This window comes from Alnus glutinosa, chromosome 9 (assembly GCF_958979055.1).
Source record: "Alnus glutinosa chromosome 9, dhAlnGlut1.1, whole genome shotgun sequence".
NCBI classification, from domain to species: Eukaryota; Viridiplantae; Streptophyta; class Magnoliopsida; order Fagales; family Betulaceae; genus Alnus; species Alnus glutinosa.
Window position 1 is genome coordinate 27,943,735 of NC_084894.1, and position 19,523 is coordinate 27,963,257.

Below are 19,523 nucleotides of genomic sequence, written 5' to 3' on the forward strand. Positions count from 1 at the left end.
CATAATATATATATATATATATATATATATATATATATATATATATATATATATATATATATATATATATATATATATATATATATATATATATATATATATATATTTATATATTAGTGATGTGCAAATTTAACTCATCACTAAATTTTCCACATCACTAATTGATTAATTAATAATATAATTATATTAAGTAAAAAACATTTAGTAATTGGCACGTTACTAATTTATCCTAGCGATGTCGTTTTTTGTCCCAAAAAAATAAGCGGCAGGCTGAAATTAAAGCGGGAGACTCAATTTTTCGCACAATAATTCTCTCTTTCAATTCTCTCATTCTTCTTCTCGCCCTTTTTTTTCCCCCCTTCTCCCCTGCCTCTCCTCCTTCTTTCTTGCTCCTTCTTTTCGTCCCAGGCTCCCAGTCGAGAAAGAGACCAAGAGAAAGAGGAGAGCGCGCGCGCAAGAGAGAGAGAGAGAGAGAGAGAGAGAGCTGATCCAAGAGAGAAAGATGGAAATCAATTCCCCCCTCTTCACAGCAGGTAACTCATTCAACACCTCTAGTTTCATCCCTCTCACATTCTCTCAGTTTTGATCTTTCTTTATGTTCTTCCTTGTATGGCTGATTTGATTCAAATTTCTTGCTACCCGTAAGATTAATGATCCATTGTTATACACTTGTGTTAAATTAATTAGCATTAGCTTGATTATGGAAAAATTGAAATTTTTCCTTCCTCTACTTGTCACAGCCAGTCCTTGTGGTTTGGGTTGATTTCGTTTGTTGTTACCCACAAGATTTGAAGCTCTTTTGACATAACCACTAGTTATTTTTGGTTGAAAGACCGAATGGGTTTTAGTTGTCTTGATTTTTGGGTTTTGGTTAATGTTGCTTAGATTTTTCAGTTGATGGGTTGATTTTTGGCTGGAGAAACCGAATGGGTGTTGAAATATTTGGAGGATTTTTTCTTGAAAAACCACATGGGTATTTAAATTCTGGGTTTTGTGAAGAAGTTTTAGAATGAAGTGGGTATTGAAATTTTTTTGATTTTTCTGAGTGATGGACGAATGAATATTGTGATTTTTGGTTGATTTTTGATAGAATGAGGATTTAGAATTTCTAGGAGTTAAATTTTTTTATTTGTTATAGGAAATATATTATATTGATACTGTGTATTGTATGTTGTTTATCATGGTATGGTATGTTGTTAGAGAATATATTTCCTATCAATATAGGAAATATATTATATTGATATTGTATATTTTATATTACGGTATTTTCCTTTATAAGACTTGATTACCATCAAATCTGATTACAATCAAATCTTACAAAGAAAAGTACCGTAATATAAAATATACAATATCAATGTAATATATTTCCTATATTGATAGGAAATATATTCTCTAACATTTATACTTGCGTTGTGAGTTTTATAAGCCTTGAGTACACTTTTTCCCTTAATGTGCCTTTTGTGAAAGAGTAAGACTCAATGGACTTTATCACGGTATCAGAACTTTAGGGCTTTGAATAATTTTGGGCATTCTCTCCCGTTGTACACGTGTTTGGACAATAGTGCCACACGTGAGAGAGGGTGCTAAGAGTCCCACATTGCCAAGGTATACTTAGGTAGTGGGTTTTATAAGCCTTGAGCAAACCTATTCCCTTAAGGTGCTTTTTGTGGAAGAGTAAGACTCAATGAACTTTATCACTAGAGGATGTTGGATTTCCGATTGTGATGTTTTGTTGAATGATTTTTAGGATGTTGAGCTTCTTCTAATTAAAAGCTTGGAGAAATGCTAGGGGTACAAAAATTCTTAGAAAGAGAACTTTACAAACTGACTGTCAGCTTAACATTAAAAAAAGTTAAAACAATTTTTTTGTGGATAGACAAAAATACACTTTCTTCTCTTGTTAAACCCACTTCCCCGGAAACCATCACACCGCTGGAAACTCAGTACACCGGCCACTAGACTCCGACCCTGACCCACCGAAAATCCAGACAGAGACTGGACTCCGACCCCGACCACGCTTCTGGTCAGGGAAGGGCCTGATCCCAGCCAGCCGGTTGGGATCCGGCCATTTTGGCCGAGGATGGGCCGGATCCTAGACAGACAGCCGGGGATGAACCGAATCCCGGACATATGGCCGGGATCTGGCAGTTGTGGCTGGGGATGGGCTGGATCCCGGACAGAAGCCGTTCTAGCCGGGGGTGGGCCGGATCCTTGACAGACGGCTGGGATCCGGCTGTTCTGGCCGGGACGACAATGCTACTGTCCACTGGAGTGCTCCGTTCGTGGCTGGAAGGGTATTTTGCTAAAAGGGTATTTTAGTCTTTAGGTATAATGCCAAGTCAGTTTGTAAAGTTCTCTTTGTAAAACATTTTATACCCCTAGCATTTCTCAAAAGCTTGAGATGGGCCTTACCCATCTATCTCTCTCTGTCTCTCATGGTATATATTTTCATTTGCTTACCCTCACTATCTCTCCCTTCAAGTGTATATGGTGTTATTTTTTTTTTTTTTTTTTTCTGGGTTTTGTATCCATTTATGGACTGTGAATTGTTTGGTTTAATTTTTTGTCCTTCAATTAGAAGAAATTTGAATTATTGCAGTTGGTTGCACTGCTTTTTTCTTTATGGCCCCATAAAAGAATAAAGCTAGTTTTCTAGGTTTCCTTTTGCTCTTAAGATATTCTTCTGTAAAACCCCGTAGACTAGGTTTGTGGTTCATAATTTATCGAGGCATGAATGTGATTATGCATCTATTTAGATTGACTTGATACTATTATAGCTCAAATGACAACTGAATACATGTGGTTCAGTTTTAACTCTTGTTACCTCTTACAAGTTTGCTTTGGAAATTTTATGTTTCTGCTGGTTGTTAATGAGGGGCTATCATGAATTGAGGTGGAAATTTTATGTGCATTTTGAGTAGTAAACTATTGTATTCCGAAAGAATACAGATATTTGCAATGACACTTGTGACAATGATATTTGCATTGCTTGGTTTCTTATCTACTTCCAACCGAGGGGGGCTAATGACTGCCATGGTTTAATTCTCTTGTGGGTTTTCATGGACTTATAATGATTGGCATGTGCTTTACACTTAATCCACTGTTGCTTTTTGATGTTAGGTTTTGAAATATTCTCTCTTTTCTTGTGGGCAGATTGCAAAAGGTGGAGGCACTAAAAGTTCGTGTGACCAAAGCAAGTGAAGTTAGTGAAAGAGAAAAGGTAATGTGCTTCCATGCACGGCAATCCATTTTTCTTGTCATGTACCAGTGAAATTTTAGTTGACCAGAAAAGGTTCTACATGCAGCATTTAGATTATTCATTCTGAAATTTAGCATTCTTAATAGATAATTTAGGATCCCTTTAGCGTCAAGAGTACAAATATCGTGGATTTTTGGCTTCTTGATTCTATAATATTGAATGAGATTGATAGGGAACCATAACTACTACCTGAACTAAAATCAACTTATTATGTAAATATTAGCCTAGAAATGGTGCAAACTTATATGAATGTGATATACTGTTGCCAGATCTTGCAGTTTCCAGAATTGAATTAGTGAATATATAAAGTAGCATATATATATATATATATATTATCTTGAAGGATTGTTGATATTAGGTCAATATCTGCAGTCTGCATCATGATCACTTTTTGACCAATTCAGGCAGTTGATATAGGTTTGGTTGAATATGAAATTTCAGATCAAACAATATCTATTTTTGCTCCCTTTCTTTTTAACAGGCTTTATGATTGTCTGGCGAACTAGGCAATGTATGACTTGATATTTGTTATTCCAAATGCTAACGAATAGAACTGATGTTGCTGAATTTGTGATGAAGCCAGATTTGGTGGAACTTCTGAACTGGTTGCGGAGTTGGTCTCACTAAATGGATTCAAAGCTGTGTATGCAATAAAAGATGGAGCAGAAGGACCCCGACGATGGATGGTCTTCGATCCCTTCTTTCTTCACCTGTTTACTTTGAATACATTGTTATTGACATCTAGATATTATGCGTGTCAGATACACTGTTACTTAGAAATTTTGACATGAGTTGTAAATTGCAGAATAGTGGTCTTCATTAAGCCTAGTGTACGTATTTGTGTTTATAGTGTATTCAAAATTTCCTTAAGTCTAGTGTATTTGTGTTTATAGTGATTAACATGGGTTCTTGTTATAGTGTATTTGTGTTTATTTCTTTGTAGTCTGACTTGATGCTAATTATATATAGTTATTTTAGTCTAATAGATTCTGTTTTAATAAAATCATCGAGGAATGGAAGCATATATTATATTTATTTATTTTTACATAGCTTTGGTGACGTGCAAACACCTCACTAAAAAGTACTAAAAAGTTTATTATTTATTTATTATTATTATTATTATATGCATTAGTGACGTGTTTGGTATTAGTGGCATGTTTAAAAAAATGGCATGTCACTAAAATTAGTGACATGTTAATTTTGACATGTCACTAAAATTAACACATCACTAATTTGCAGTGACATGTCATTTTTGCACATCACTAAAACAGTGATGTGGTGCATTTTTGCACATCATTAAAGTTACTTTAGTGACCGGCAGTTTAGTGGCCTGGGCAGCACATCACTAATGCCACATCAATAGAGTTTAGTGACATGCAAGACCCTTTTACATGTCACTAAAGTCAGGTCACTAAATTTCAGATTTTTATTTTTTATATTTTTTTTGTAGTGGTTAAAAGTTTCATATTCCTTGGGTAAGGTTTTTAGTTTTAGTAAATTCAATGTTAAAAGAACATGTTTGGTTGTAATTTTTAATTCTAGGTTAAGTCGGTGCATAAGTTGATTCAAGATATGAGAAGTCAAGTTTGTGTATGTTGTCAACAATGACCTACTCGGAGTAAAATTATCATAAATTTTGATTCCAAGATTAGATGAAGACAAACTTGGCGGCAATGGAAAGTTGACTCAAAATTATATAACTATGTATTTCATAAACAATTTTCAATTTCAATGTTTACCGGGTCAAAATAGGCTGTGAATAAAATACTGAAAATCTGGACAGACTGGCTCGTGTGCAAACTCATCTGAATGAGTTTGCAGACGAGTTTTTCAATAGATTGCCTCGTTTGTAATCTCGTCCAGATGAGTTGCAAATAAGTTTTTGGCAAAGAAGCTGGTCTGTAATCTAGTACGACTGAGCACCGAAAATTGACAATTTTTGGGTTACCATCTTTAAGATTTAGGGCTACTTTCTCAAGTTTATTTAAGGGCTTTTTGTAACGCACAAAAAATTAGAAAGTAAAAATGCACATAGATTAATAATCTTTAAATGCTAAAACACCTATAATTGTGTAAGTGCATGTATACATGTTTAAGATTAAGCATGGTTGAGTAATTTGTTGCATAATTAATCATATATGAATTTTTAACCAAAGCAATTTATAAACACATATACATATATTAGGTGCAGGATAGAGTTTAGTTGCTAATATAGTACAGGAAGCAATTTCGGTGTAATACGGTGTTTTGTGTGAGTGAGAGCTGTCAATTTTAATTCATTAAACCTGTAACCCAGTTCGTTTTAAGCATTCTAGGAGATTAAAAACCATGTTAACAAGTGTGGTTAGACTAATCTAGTTCAAATTAAATGATAGTTCGTTAAAGATGAGAATCTAGTTTTAATAGATGAAAATCCTTAAAGTCAAGAGTCAAGTCTTCTCTAGTCATCATCCGTATTTTCCACCTGTGATTATTCCAACCTTAGATTAACATTTTTTGCTAGCTTAATCTTAACCTTTGAAGTGTTGTATATAAGGGACTAAATGATCGATCAAAGCTGCAGCAAGGAAAATCGAATTTCTAACAAAAAAGCTCATTGTTTTATTTTCAGTTGATTACAAGAACCTTGTTGCTGTAATTTTGGTGTCTTTCCTACACTTTCCAGCATTCAAAAACCATAAATGGGATCTTGAACCATCACTCATTTCCCAAACCATATAATAGAAACAGAAACCAAAAACTCTCCTGTTTTTCATTCAAAAACCAGCAAACACAGTTTACTCTCAAAAAGTTTATCTTGGACAGCAACTCTTCCTCTCTTATTTGGATTGTTTTGTCCGAAAGTTGAGTCTTCCTTCGAGCCAATACACGATCACCGACAACAACTCTGTAAGTATAAAATAGGAAATGATTTATGAATACATATATTTGCTGAAGGAATAAGAACCGGTTGTGTGGGAATTAAAGTAAAAAGGAGTTTTAAGTGTAAAGATGAAATCGATAAAGACACTTAGATAGTTATATGTATGTTGCTGTCATGAGATATTTTGCTGCCATGTGGTTGCTACCGTGATGTGGTTGCTGCTGGAATAAGGAATTTCATGGAGTGCCAATGTTTAGATTATACAACAAGTTAAAAGCTCTTAAGGTTGTGATGAAAGTGAAGAATGCTACTTGTTTTGGTAATCTGAGAAGTAAAGTGGTAGAGGCTCGTGGAAAGCTAGATTTGGCTCAGAAAGCTGTCCTGGATACTTGGGGGAGTGCTGGTAGCCTGCTTAGAGAAAGTGAGTGTCTTCATGCCTATGTTTCTATAACAAAGGCTGAAGAGGCATTCCTTAGGCAAAAAACTCGAGTGCAGTGGCTACAATTAGAAGATCAAAATACTGCTTTTTTTCATCGGATGCTTAAGGGGAGGTAGGCTAGAAATTATATTTCTTTCCTGTATGATGAGGAAGGGAATAAAGTTGAGGATGTTGATCATCTTAAAGGTCTGGTTGAAGATTTTTATAGGAAGTTGTTAGGCTCTAAGTCTACAGTTTTCACTCCTGATCTTGCTACTAGGGTCAGTGGTTTGATTCGCCCAGCTATTCCAGAGGAGCATGTTAATCTCTTGATAAAGGCTATTACGGCAGAAGAGATAAGGGATACTATGTTTAGTATGAAGTCCAATAAAGCTCCTGGGCCAGATGGTTATACTGTTGATTTTTTAAAAGCATCTTGGTCTATGGTGGGGGCTGATGTGGTGGAAGCAATTCAGGATTTTTTTTTTGTTTCTGGGAAGCTTCTTAAGGAAGTAAATGCTACCATTCTTACCCTAGTCCCTAAGAAGACAAATGCTGCAACTATGGGAGACTTTAGGCCAATTGCTTGTTGTAATGTAATTTACAAATGCATTACAAAAATTTTATCTAACCGCATGCTTCCTGTGTTGGATTCTGTAGTGGGCAGAAATCAATCAGCTTTCATTCCTGGAAGAAGCATCTCAGAAAACATTTTGTTGGCTCAAGAATTAGTTAAGAACTATCATCGGAAGGAAGGGCAACCTCGGTGCACTATGAAAGTTGATTTAATGAAGGCTTATGATTCGGTGGATTGGGATTTTATCCTTCATTGCCTATCCTGTTTTGGTTTCCCTTCAAAATTCATTAAATGGATTGAGGTTTGTATTACTTCTCCCGGTTCTCCATTTCTTTAAATGGTTCTCTGGTGGGTTTTTTCAGAGGTGCAAAAGGGTTAAGGCAGGGGGATCCTTTATCCCCTTACTTGTTTGTAATTGCCATGGAAGTTTTTTCTAGAGTTCTGGAAGATCACACTAGTGCAAGGGAGGGGTTCAAGTATCATCCTAGGTGCTCTAAGTTAAGGCTTACTCACCTTTGTTTTGCGGATGACTTACTCATTTTTTCGGAAGCTAATTTGTCATCTATTGCTGTCATTAAGAATGCACTGCTAGAGTTTGAACAGATTTCAGGTTTGAAGGCAAACCCCTCTAAAAGTTCACTGTTCTGTGCTAGAGTTTTTGATGGAATGAGGGCACTCTTGCTTGAAGATCTGCAAATGAAGGAAGGACTTCTCCCGGTCAGATATCTTGGGATCCCTCTGATTTCCTCAAAGCTATCAGCTGGGGATTGTAAGGCTCTTGTTGATAGAATTACAGGCAGGATTAACTCTTGGACTTCCAAAAAAACTTTCTTTTGCGGGTCGGTTGCAGTTGTTGCCCTCTGTGCTTTTTAGTCTCCAAGTATACTGGTCGAGTATCTTTATCCTTCCTTAGAAGGTTCTCAAGGATATAAGCCAAGTTTTTAACCGGTTTCTTTGGAATGGTGGGGTTGAGGATAATGCAAAGGCAAAAGTGGCTTGGAAGGATGTTTGTTTTCCTAATAAGGAGGGAGGTTTGGGATTGAAAGACTTGGAGTCCTGGAACATCTCGGCAATTATGAGACATATATGGGTGATGTTTGCTCGGTTTGGCTCTTTTTGGGTGGCTTGGGTGCAAGCCTATTTGTTGAAGGGGAAGAGTTTCTGGAATGTTTCTACCCCTCAAAATGGTTCATGGTGCTGGAGAAAGCTCCTCAAATTTCGACATTTGGCTAGAGGTTTGATCCGATTTGAGGTGGGTATTGGAGAAAATATCCATTTATGGATGGATAACTGGCATCCTTTTGGTCCCTTAGTGGAGAAGTTTGGCTTCAGAATTGTGTATGATTCTTGTAGCAATTTGGAGGCCAAATTAAGTTCTGTCTTGAAGGATGGTATATGGTGTTGGAGACCGGCTCGCTCTGAAGATCTTGTAGAAATTCAAACTAAACTTCCAAAAGTGCACTTGGGTATTGTTGATTCTCCTGTTTGGACTATCTCCCGTTCTGGTGTTTATGTTAGTGTAGATACATGGAACCACTTCCGAATTAAGAGAAGCTGTGTCAACTGGTGGCCTTTGGTTTGGTACTCTTACTCCATCTATAAGCAGGCTTTTATTCTTTGGTTGGTGTTTAAGAATAGACTTACAACTGGAGATCGAATGCTTGCATGGGGGTATAAGGGAGATACTGCTTGTGTATTTTGTCGGAATGGCACAGAGAGTAGAAATCACCTATTTTTTGGTTGTGGGTTTTGTTCTCGCTTATGGAGAACTTGTATGGAACGGTGTAATATACCAAATCCTCCAAATGATTGGGAGGATATTCTTGAGGAAGGGTGTCGAAGTTGGAAGACGAAGGCCATGAGAGGGGTTCTTTGTCGGTTGGTGCTAAGTGCCACCGTTTATGAAATTTGGAAGGCTCGTAATGCTATTCGGCATGGAGGACAGATCAAAACTGAAGAACAGATATTGAAATCTATCATTTGGAAAGTCCGGTATAGAGTTTCGGGAAGAGAAGTTTTAAGAAGAATCTGGAAAATATTAGTTTGTGTTTGAACTGGAACATTGATGTTAATGTTTTGGTTTAATTTAGTTGTTAGTTGGTAGATGAGTTTACAGAAATTTCCTCTATTTTGTTTGTGGTTTAATTGGTTTTGTCGGTGTTTGTACAGTACTATTCTTTTTGTTAATATCAATTTCTACTTATTCATAAAAAAAAAAATTAAAAAAAAAGATATTTTGCTGCCATGTGGTTGCTACCGTGATGTGGGTGTCTTACACGTGCTAAAGAAAAAGAGGTGTTTTGTATATATAAGTGCAAGTGCAAGTGCAAATATGTGAAACAAAGTGTGTGTGTGACTTTAATTTAATGTGTGAAACAAAGTGAAGGTGGGTGCTGTAGTCAACGTGAGTGTGTGTGTTTTAATTAAGAGCATGTCTTGTGTGTGTTTTAACTAGACAAGTGTCTTTGTTAGAAAAGAAAACAAGACATGTGTCTTTGTTAAAAGATGGTAGGCCATTATGTGTGACCCACGTGTGCTTATTTTAATATATATATATATATATGCTTAAGCAAGTTCTAAAATTTGCTATATTGGGTTAATTTATAAAGGGAAAATACTCCAAAACATTATTATGCTATCCAATTTTATATAAGAATTATTAATGAGATTTTTAGACTAAATTAAGATTAATATCACAACTGAAACTTTTGTAAAGCTTAATAGAATAATAACAAAATAAAACTATTCATGTAGTACTTTTTACTGATTTATTATTTTGCATGAATATAATTATGCAGTTTTACGAATAATTTTTGGAGTAAAAACTATAAGTATCTTTATACTTACTGAGGGTGATGTTGGTGGATTTTTTCATAATGTTGTGGATACTTATTTATTTATTTGTGCATGTGAATTTACATATTTTTTCTGTCTTAGTTAAATTGTTAAATAACAAAACTGGTACGCAGTGGGGAGCGAATGGCTTGCCAGTGGGACCTTCGGTTCCTGTAAAAGTTAATAAATAAGCGATTGAAACTGTAGGTTTTCAGTCGGCTGGGACCTTAGATTTTCAGCAACAGATAATTAAGCTTTAAGTGAGGAGACCGTAGGTTCTCGGGACCGTAGGTTCCCACAACACGCTATGAAGGACCATAGGTTCCATTATGAGAGGAGTGCAAAATAAGATATATAATTAAAACATTGCATATAAAATCGTCATATTATTACTTTATAATTGTGTATATATTCAATATATCTATGTCTATAATTCACGACCTTAGACCATATATTGCATATAAATGTGATTATGAAGCCATATTTGCATTGTGTTGCATTTATTAAATAAATAAGCATTCATTATATTATTGGAAACATCGGGTTCATTTATGTATTTTGTATTACTGTTTTCCTCTTTATATTAAATATTATTACAGAATATGAGGAGAAGGAGTACCAGGATTACCCAGATCCTTAGGTGGATCCCATTGACAGTAATTGAGGATAGCTTGCCTCTATTTTGTGGATTGATGTGTTCCAGTCCTTTAGTATATTATCTTGAGAACAATATTTTATATTTCTGTTGGTGTATATTAGCTATATTCTAGTTATTTGGCTTGTAAATTATATGTGCCTTGTGTGGCACAAATATTATCTTATGTGTAATTGTTCAGTTACACTTTATATATCTATTTTGAGGTATTTCAGTTAGAATCTATGATGTGTTATTTAATTCAAAGTCTATTGGATAAATATATATTCCGCTACCAATTTATAACTCTGATGATGTCGTAATGTCATGTGAAAATCGAAAAAAAAAAGAGCATTTATGCTTTTTTTGTAAAAGCGGGGCGTTACACTTTTCCGGCACAATTTTTCATGGGGTTGGAGGCAATATTTTAAGAGAAAAAATAGTATTTTTCTTTATCTGCTAAAAGATGAAGTTTAAGTTTTTATGCTTTCAATTGGTTATCTCTTAAGTCTTTGTTGTAAATCACAACTGTTCATCAACAACAACTGAAACCTACAGGAATTCTGGTAAAGAAGATAAAGTAGAATAATTGTTCAGAGGTTATTAGAGAACTACTGTAATAGCAGGCAAATAAGTTGTTTACTTAGTACAATGGTGTGTCATTTACAAATGTTTTATCTCACTTGGAAGAAAAGAAGCAGCAAATTCGTGATTGAAAGAGCGAGAAGAATGTCCTTTACGTGAAGACCTGCGAGTGAACTAAGAGCACACACGTTTTCTCCAAGACGTGATCTGGCAGCAAGCACCGAAAGATGCATGGACAGCACCGAAGTGCACACTTATCTAGCACCTATTTTTGCTGCTGGACAGTTCTCTCCTTCCAAAACAATGCAGCACATGCACCTATGAACCTGCTCTTAATGAAGAAACACATTGGCTGCAACCAAGGAAGGACACGCATGTCTGCATTTCCAAGACCCGTGCACCGAATTCACATGCTGCAGGACAGCAGCATTGCAAGCAGCATGGACAGCTCCGAATCTTCATGGCTTCTTTATATTTTATTCTCTCCAAAACTGAGCATGCTCCTCTGCAGGGGAATTACGCCGCACCATAGAGAAGCACCGAACAGCAAATTGGACAGCAGCAACTCCTAAACAATGTGGCACATTTTCATAACCACAAGTCTCCTTCACAACCGGCCAGCATGGGCAGTGCACGTCCAGCAGCTCACGCACGCTCAGCAGCACCGAATGGCAAAAAGAAAAACTGGACAGCCGTGCACTTTTCTCTCTTGTCTCCCCATGCTTGTCTCCCCAAGTGATTCTCTTCTTCAAAAACACAGCAGTACAGCAGCATGGGCAAGAGGTTTTGGACAGAATTTCTGTCCCAATTGAGATGCAGCACACGTTCATCTCTAAGCCTAGCGGATCGGAACACCGACTCTCGACTCTAGCTTGTAGTTTATAAATATAATGCTTGCTCTAGGAAAAAGGAGAAGAGGAGAGGGAGAACGATTTTTAGGGGAAGTAGCTAGGCTTATCTTTGTGCATTTTACAACTTAGCACAGTAACTCTTTTCCTTTAGATACTTCTCTTTTGTAAGGTGTTCTTCTAATTTCATGATTGTTCTTTCAATTCTTATGGTGTTTTCAGTCATGAAATGCTAGAACTCTCAATTAAGGTTGATGATGAAACCTCACCATTGATAACACTCACACTCTTGTTCTATCATTTGTACATTTAAAGCACCATCTATATGTTATCCAAGTTCCATTCTCTTTAATGCTCTATCTTTTGGAATGAATGTATTTGATTAAAAAGGTAGGACACTTAGTGTGTTTCAACCGATGGATACATCGATTTATCGGTTTGAAGAATATATCTATTGCGATTTATTCTTTGAATGGATACAATAGATGATTAGATTTCAAATGGATATTCTTTGTGATTTATCTTTGAGTTGGATTCATTGAATGGTTCTAACATTTGTGGTTAAGAAACTTGAATTACAACTTATGCTTAAATGTTCTTTAGGTGTTCAAATGAAAAATACGAGTGTGTGTTGTTAGATTTGGTTTGGTGGATTCTTTAGCTTTAGTCACTTTTTACATATTTCATTTTATCATCTTTAACTTAGTGTTATTATTGCTTGTTTAAACCTCAATATTTTGAAACTAGGTTAAAATAAAGTCAGTTAGACAAAAACACTAATGTTTGACCATTTTCCTATGGGATCGACATCGCACTTGCAGAACACTATATTGCAAACGATTCGTGCACTTGCGAGTTAAATAAATTTGCACAACAATGGTCCCCCCCAAAAAAAAAAATCCTAAAAAAAAAAAAATAATTAAATTTTACCCCTAATTTTTAATTTTTTTTAGTTTTGGCCCCTCCATTTTTTTTTTTTAATTTGCCCCCTCCTCAAATCTCAAATCTCAAATCCTAGCTCCGCCCCTGCGTACAAGTACAACAATTAGAAAAATAAGTTGATAGACAGTTGATTTTTTTGTATGCTAATTAACCATATTAGCACAATTAAGAAATATTTAACAAATGGAATACATCATTCTCATGGTACACCGTCCCATGAGAATGAAAACCCCAAAGTCGGTAAGAGAGAAGAAAAAAATCAATCCAATATTATGTACGTGTATGAGGATAACGAATATTAAATAAAATAAGAGTTGCCATATAGCCTAGCTATAGGCCACACCCTGTTAGATAATTGACCCATTAAGGCAATAATAACTGTAATTGTAATTCTGATGCCTACAAATTACTCTCTTTTTCTCTTGTTCGAATCTATATTCCTCTTTTTTTTCCCCTTTTCTCTCTCTCTCTCTCTCTCTCGTAATTTTTACATAAGGAGTATGCTCAGTGCTCACCAACTTGGCAACTACTCAGTACTATTTGGTAGATTTTATGATTGGTGCACAACAAGATAGGGTGGCACAACACATGTACAATACAAGACACATAGAGTCATGAAACTCATGTGGTAGGTCCTACTCATATGAGTCTCGCCCATGTGTTTTGTGTTGTGCAATCTTGTTGTGCAAAAATCTTTTCTCTTTTATTTAATGGGTAGGGAGCCGTAGGGCCAAAAATTTAATTGCCTAGGGGCCAAATAGCCCAAATACTATAAATTGATTACCCCTTGTAGACAAAAAAAATCATTCTTAGGGCACCGGCAATTAACAACTTCTATTAGATTTTATTTAAATTTAGGAAACCAAACTACTTTTTTGCTTTCCTATTCAAATAAACTTCACAATCCTTGTATCATTCCTCTATATCATTTAAATTATCTTTAAATTAAATGTTAGGAAAAAGAGAGGAAATAAAAATACATTTAAATATTCTTTCAAATAAATGCTAGGCGAAAGATAGAGGAAATATAAAGCATTTTCTATTAAAATAATGTTAAGGGAAGCAAAAATGTTACTCTAGATTTAGGGTAGCATTTTTGGTTCGATCCCTTGGTATTCCTTTGGTTTTTTAGGAGTTTTTCTTACATTTAGTGAAAAAAATGAGATTTAGAAAAGCTGCCGCTAGTATTTTTATAACTAAGTTCTCTAAACAAATCAGTGATTTTCAGAAGCCCATATCATAGATGTTCCTTCTCTCTTCCTCCTCCCCGACATACTTCACTAGAGTGTGTTGCAGTGATCCACCATGGTGAAAAAATATATTCACCATATCTGTAATCACCATTAAAACTCTCAAGTCAGATTCCAAATAAAACTATAATATAACAAACAACTCAATGCAACCAACATGGAGTCTTTTTTTTTTCTTTTTTTTTTTCTTGGTGTTCTGAGTGGTAAAAAATTTTAGAATTAGACGTTAGATACGTTTATAGAAAGATATAAATTTAATAATTTAATTAATATTTTAACGATTTCCTTTACGTATGGGTTTAAACCTTATTTTTAATAGGTGGAATCCAATACATAGAATATTTAACTAAAACTGGAGGTGAATTGTGGACTCAATTAAGGTTTAAATTCATGACCTCTGACTTTGATATCATGATCTATCTATATTTATCATAAAAGCTTATAAAAGAATTAAATTTAATAATATAATCATTAATTAACAAGATGTTTTTAAAAGACAGTGTCATCTATTTTAAAGCTTTTGACATTTAATTTTGGCTGTCCTTTTTCAAAGGGTAGATATTTAATTAATTAGTTTTACTTGATAGCACTGAAGCCGGATTAAAAAAAAAAAAAAAAAATACCAAGAAAAAAACCATCCATTTGCTCCTAGCTAGTTTAGTAAATGAGGCAGATAGATTGACTTGGCCTTGAGATACTTCTGCATTAATACCATTTGTTTGAGAAAATGCGCAAAGTCAAATAATCTTACTGTCAGGCATGTGTGCAAATGCTATTTATAATTAAAATAGGTTATAAATAAGATGGTGGATGTTTATTTATCATTTCCAGATGGAGAACCAACTAATTTAACGCCAATGCAGCAATGCTAATCCTCGTAGTACTCCTAAAAAAGGCAATAAGGTCCCCGTATTAATTATGAGTTCATGCATTAGCTAGAGGACCGAATTACGCAGAAGAAAAGACCACAACGTGCGTGCATACTCTTTCCCTGTACATTTCTTGTGTGAAAATAGTAAGATAGGTAGACACCGGCATGGCAGAAGAGGCTCCGTCGATAAGCATTGATGCAATCTCATATTTTAATGGAAGCGGCATGATCACCGTAACCGAATGCATTGATTTGCCTCCCCTGGTCCATTCACAAGGCATTTGGACCTACATTCATTCTGGGACTGTGCAGTCTACGCTCCCACTACTTCAGCTGCAGATGGTTGTCATTTTCACCCTCACCCAAGCCTCCCATTACATTCTTAAGCGTTATGGAGTCCCCAAGTTTACCACACAACTTCTCGTACGTGCTCTCTTCAACTTCCTAGCCTCTCTCTGTTTTTGTTTTTATTTATTTTTTTTTGTTTTTTGTTTTTTCATTTCAAAACCGGGGTTACTTACCACTAGAGCCAACCCCTTAGGGTTACTTTGATATTTGTCTGTTTTTCTTATTGTCACATATTTACATATTTGATTAGATTGTTGAGTTGGAGATTCTATTTATTGTAACTGAACAATTGTCTTGATTTTATGTGAACCAGGTCGGCATAATCCTTGGTCCATCTCTTCTCGGACGCCTCAGAATATTCAGCATTGTTCTGTTCTCGATTAATAGTCAAGAAATAATTGGTATGCTATCTGTCCTTAGTTACGCACTCTTTTCTTTTGTGACTGGGGTGAAAATGGATATAGGAATGATAAAAAGAACCGGAAGAAAAGCTTGGATTACCGGTGTTGCATGCATGTTGTTGCCTTTGCTAATTAACTTGTTAGTCCAAACGAAATTTAGAAGAGAGTGGGTGAAAGACGAAGAAGTATATATGATTCCATTTTTAACAGTAGCACATTGTGTAACTCCATTTGTGGTCCTTGCTTGCCTCCTTGAGGACCTCAAGATTCTGAATTCTGAACTGGGTCGATTAGGCCTATCTGCAGCATTGGTAAGTGATATCTTAAGCATCTCGATTACAATCGGTGGCACCTTGTTTAAAATTAGCCAGGAGCAAGGTAGTATGCTCGCTGCTATAGATTTTGGAGCAGTCATCACCTATGTTATCGTCATTGTATTTGCAATTCGACCAGCAATGTTTTGGGTAATAAGGCAGACACCGGAAGGCAGGCCTGTCAAAGACACATACATTCATACCATCATGCTAATGGTCCTTGGCTCTGGGTATCTTTCTCATTTGTTTGGTCAGACTTTACTCTTTGGACCTCTCATTTTGGGTTTGGCAGTACCAGATGGACCACCTTTAGGATCAACTATTGTCAAAAAGTTCAGTTGCCTCATTTCAGATGTGTTTCTGCCACTTTTCGTGACTACTTGTGGGATGAGGACAAATCTGAGTTTAATCGTATTCGATAATAGATTCATGGCACTCAACGGAATCCTCATTGTTTCGACTTCTGTGGCCAAACTAGTGGCTTGTTTGGTTCCTTTCTTATACTCCAAAATGCCCTTAAATGATGCTCTGGCACTTGCTCTTTTATTGAGTTGCAAAGGTGTAATCCAACTTTTTTACTATTCATATCTCGAAGATACCAAGGTGACTATATATTTCTTTTCTCCCCCTCTTTTTTATTCGTTCATAGAAAATGAAATTACCTTTTCTTTTCTTTTCTTTTTTTCTTTTTTTTTTTTCTTTTCTTTTTTTGGGGTTCCATTGTGGGTGTCTCAATTATACGTTATATAAGTAGATGAATGTCTTCTTCTTCTTCTTCTTCTTTCTTTCTTTCTTTTTTCTTCTTCTTCTTCTTTTTCTTATTTTATTTTATTTATTTTTAAATGAGGCGAACATATATCAAACGTACAATTCACTATGGGGACAAAAAGAAAATTTCATGTTGGATTTTTCTTTCTTATCCCGTTACTTACTTTTCAACATACAATACTTACCTTAAAAGAGAAACAACATGTAGATGCAAAGAAAATGAACAAAGCATTATAATAAGTTATTTTTTTGCCAATTTGATGAGTTGATATTTCATAGCAAAGAGTATTTGAAGCATAAGTCCTAGAATTAAGAATGAAAGGAATTGATCTTTTGGAAACATCATACTATATAGAACAAGCTAGGTCACCTGATGATTTTATCTAACATTTTTTATTCAAGTGCAGATCATAACAGATCAGGTGTTCGCTTTGTCATGTGTTAGCATCCTAGTGACTGCAATTTTCGTGCCAATCTTGGTGAAGTTCCTGTATAATCCTTCAAGAAAATATGCAGGTTACCAAAAAAGGGACATTATGCATTGCAGAGACATTGCAGAGCTCCGAATCTTAGTATGCATTCATAGGCCAAATAACATTGCTGCTGTAACCAAACTACTTGAAGTCTCGTGTCCATCTACTGAAAAGCCCCTTGCTGTTTATGTGTTTCACCTTATCGAGCTAATTGGTCGAGCCTCTCCTATTTTTATTTCCCACCAAATGCAGAAAAAGACAATTTCCAATCGTTCCTGTTCGGAAGATGTCATTCTCGCATTCAATCACTTTGAACAAGACAATCAGGGTGTTGTGTCAGTAAACGCATTCACATCAATCTCTCCACTCAAGTACATGCACGATGACATATGTATCCTTGGATTGGACAAACTCACATCCCTTATAGTACTGCCATTCCATCGAAAATGGTCTATTGATGGTTCTGTTGAATTAGATGACAATACCATAAGGAACTTAAATTGCAGTGTGCTTGAACTAGCCCCCTGCTCTGTTGGCATTCTAATTGATCGTGGTCATTTTAGCCGCTCAATGATTTCATCGGAGTCAACATGTTCTATTGCCATGATCTTCTTAGGAGGTAATGATGATCGAGAGGCATTGACTTTTGCCAAGCGCATGGGCAATCACTCAAAAATTATCCTGACTGTGGTTAACTTCATTGCCGCTGAAAATGAAGGTGATAACCACTGGGACAAATTGCTTGACAATGAGATACTGAAGGATTTTAAACTTAACAATGTGGGTGATGAATATGTGATATACCTAGAGGAGATGGTGAAAGATGGGCCTCATATGGCATTGATAGTTCGGTGTATGATGAACGAATATGACCTTATAATTGTTGGTAGAAGACATAACGTAAACTCTCCGCAGACATCTGGGCTTGCAGAATGGAGTGAATTTCCAGAGCTGGGAACTTTGGGAGACTTGCTTGCCTCATCAGATCTTAACAACGGAACTTCTATTTTTGTGGTTCAACAACAAAAGATGAAGACGTAGTCCTCAACTGGGAAAGCTGGAGCTCTTACTCTTCTAACCTATTAACGAATATGAAACTATATACATTCACCTTCTCATGGTGGATGTATACAATTATACATGAAGGAAATATGTGGTTTATTGTTAGGTCTTTTTTGTAGTAATATGAGAGATTTGAGATCATATAATAGGAAAAATTTAGGGAATCAAACTACTTTTTCTTTCCCTATACAAATACATTTCACAATAGCTTCTCTTTATCTTTCTCTATATATTAAAATAATATTTTTTTATCTTTTATTTTATTATTATTATTAATGTGGAATGAATAGAATGAAATAGATGAATTGTATTAAATTACAATAAGCTCATTTTAGGCACTTGGCCTCCAAGAAACGTACGAATACAATCTAGATATTTTCTTCTACGAATTGGTCGTACCGGAAAATCTCTATGTGTAAATTTTCGTTAGGGGATCGAGCAAGCCCTCCCAATTGCTAATACGTACTATGCAATTTTATCCATTTCTTGTTGAGCCTGGTCAGCCTGGGCATAAACTGGAAATGGGAGGTGGTGGTACTAATGAATACCAAATATTGTATATTTAGACATTTTAATTTATATTTGTTAAACATTTAGCTTTGTTATTTTCTAATATTTTTTATTAATTTTTGTGTTTTAGTGTTTTGCAGATCATTGAAAAAAAATTAATTACAATTTTTATATGAAATTACAAAGAAGCGAAAAAGAATCTTTTTAAAAGCCATGCACTTGGCAGTTTTTCTCATACGAATATGGCAAGTATGGAGTTATGTAACTTATGTTAAAGCCGAATTTTCATTAACATTGTGCGGCGCCATGCAATGGGTGCATTACTTTAAAATCTAGCAGTTCTTTACAAGTTTTCCATAATAAGTAGCAGGGACGAAGCCAGAAAATGTTTTGGGTAGGGGCCAAGCCGCCAAGGCATGAATTACAAATATACTTATTAAAAAAAATTAGGAAAAAATACAATTTAGCCCCCCCCAACTACCAGTGATTCTCCGGATGGCACCCTAAACTACCAAAGCTTAGATTCCGGCCCCCCAAACTACCATACGCTTGCTTTTTGACCCCA

General features: G+C 35.5%; 2 protein-coding genes and 1 long non-coding RNA gene across 3 annotated transcripts; all 3 read left to right on the forward strand.

The window, feature by feature from the left end:
- The first annotated feature begins 462 nt into the window (after nt 1–462).
- LOC133878588 (uncharacterized) lies at nt 463–4,174 on the forward strand. The gene is made up of 3 exons (XR_009901932.1): nt 463–533; nt 3,154–3,220; nt 3,843–4,174. It is a non-coding gene; the product is annotated as an uncharacterized LOC133878588 (long non-coding RNA).
- A 2,197-nt stretch (nt 4,175–6,371) lies between these two features.
- Nucleotides 6,372–9,170, forward strand: LOC133876951 (uncharacterized). Its single transcript, XM_062315174.1, has 4 exons — nt 6,372–6,673; nt 6,770–7,306; nt 7,480–7,897; nt 8,031–9,170. The coding sequence occupies exons 1-4, from the start codon at nt 6,372–6,374 to the stop codon at nt 9,168–9,170; spliced, it is 2,397 nt and encodes a 798-aa protein (XP_062171158.1).
- A 6,077-nt stretch (nt 9,171–15,247) lies between these two features.
- Nucleotides 15,248–18,427, forward strand: LOC133876952 (cation/H(+) antiporter 3-like). The gene is made up of 3 exons (XM_062315175.1): nt 15,248–15,505; nt 15,744–16,748; nt 17,321–18,427. Exons 1-3 carry the CDS (start codon nt 15,248–15,250, stop codon nt 18,425–18,427), a joined length of 2,370 nt encoding a protein of 789 aa, XP_062171159.1.
- Nucleotides 18,428–19,523: the final 1,096 nt, after the last annotated feature.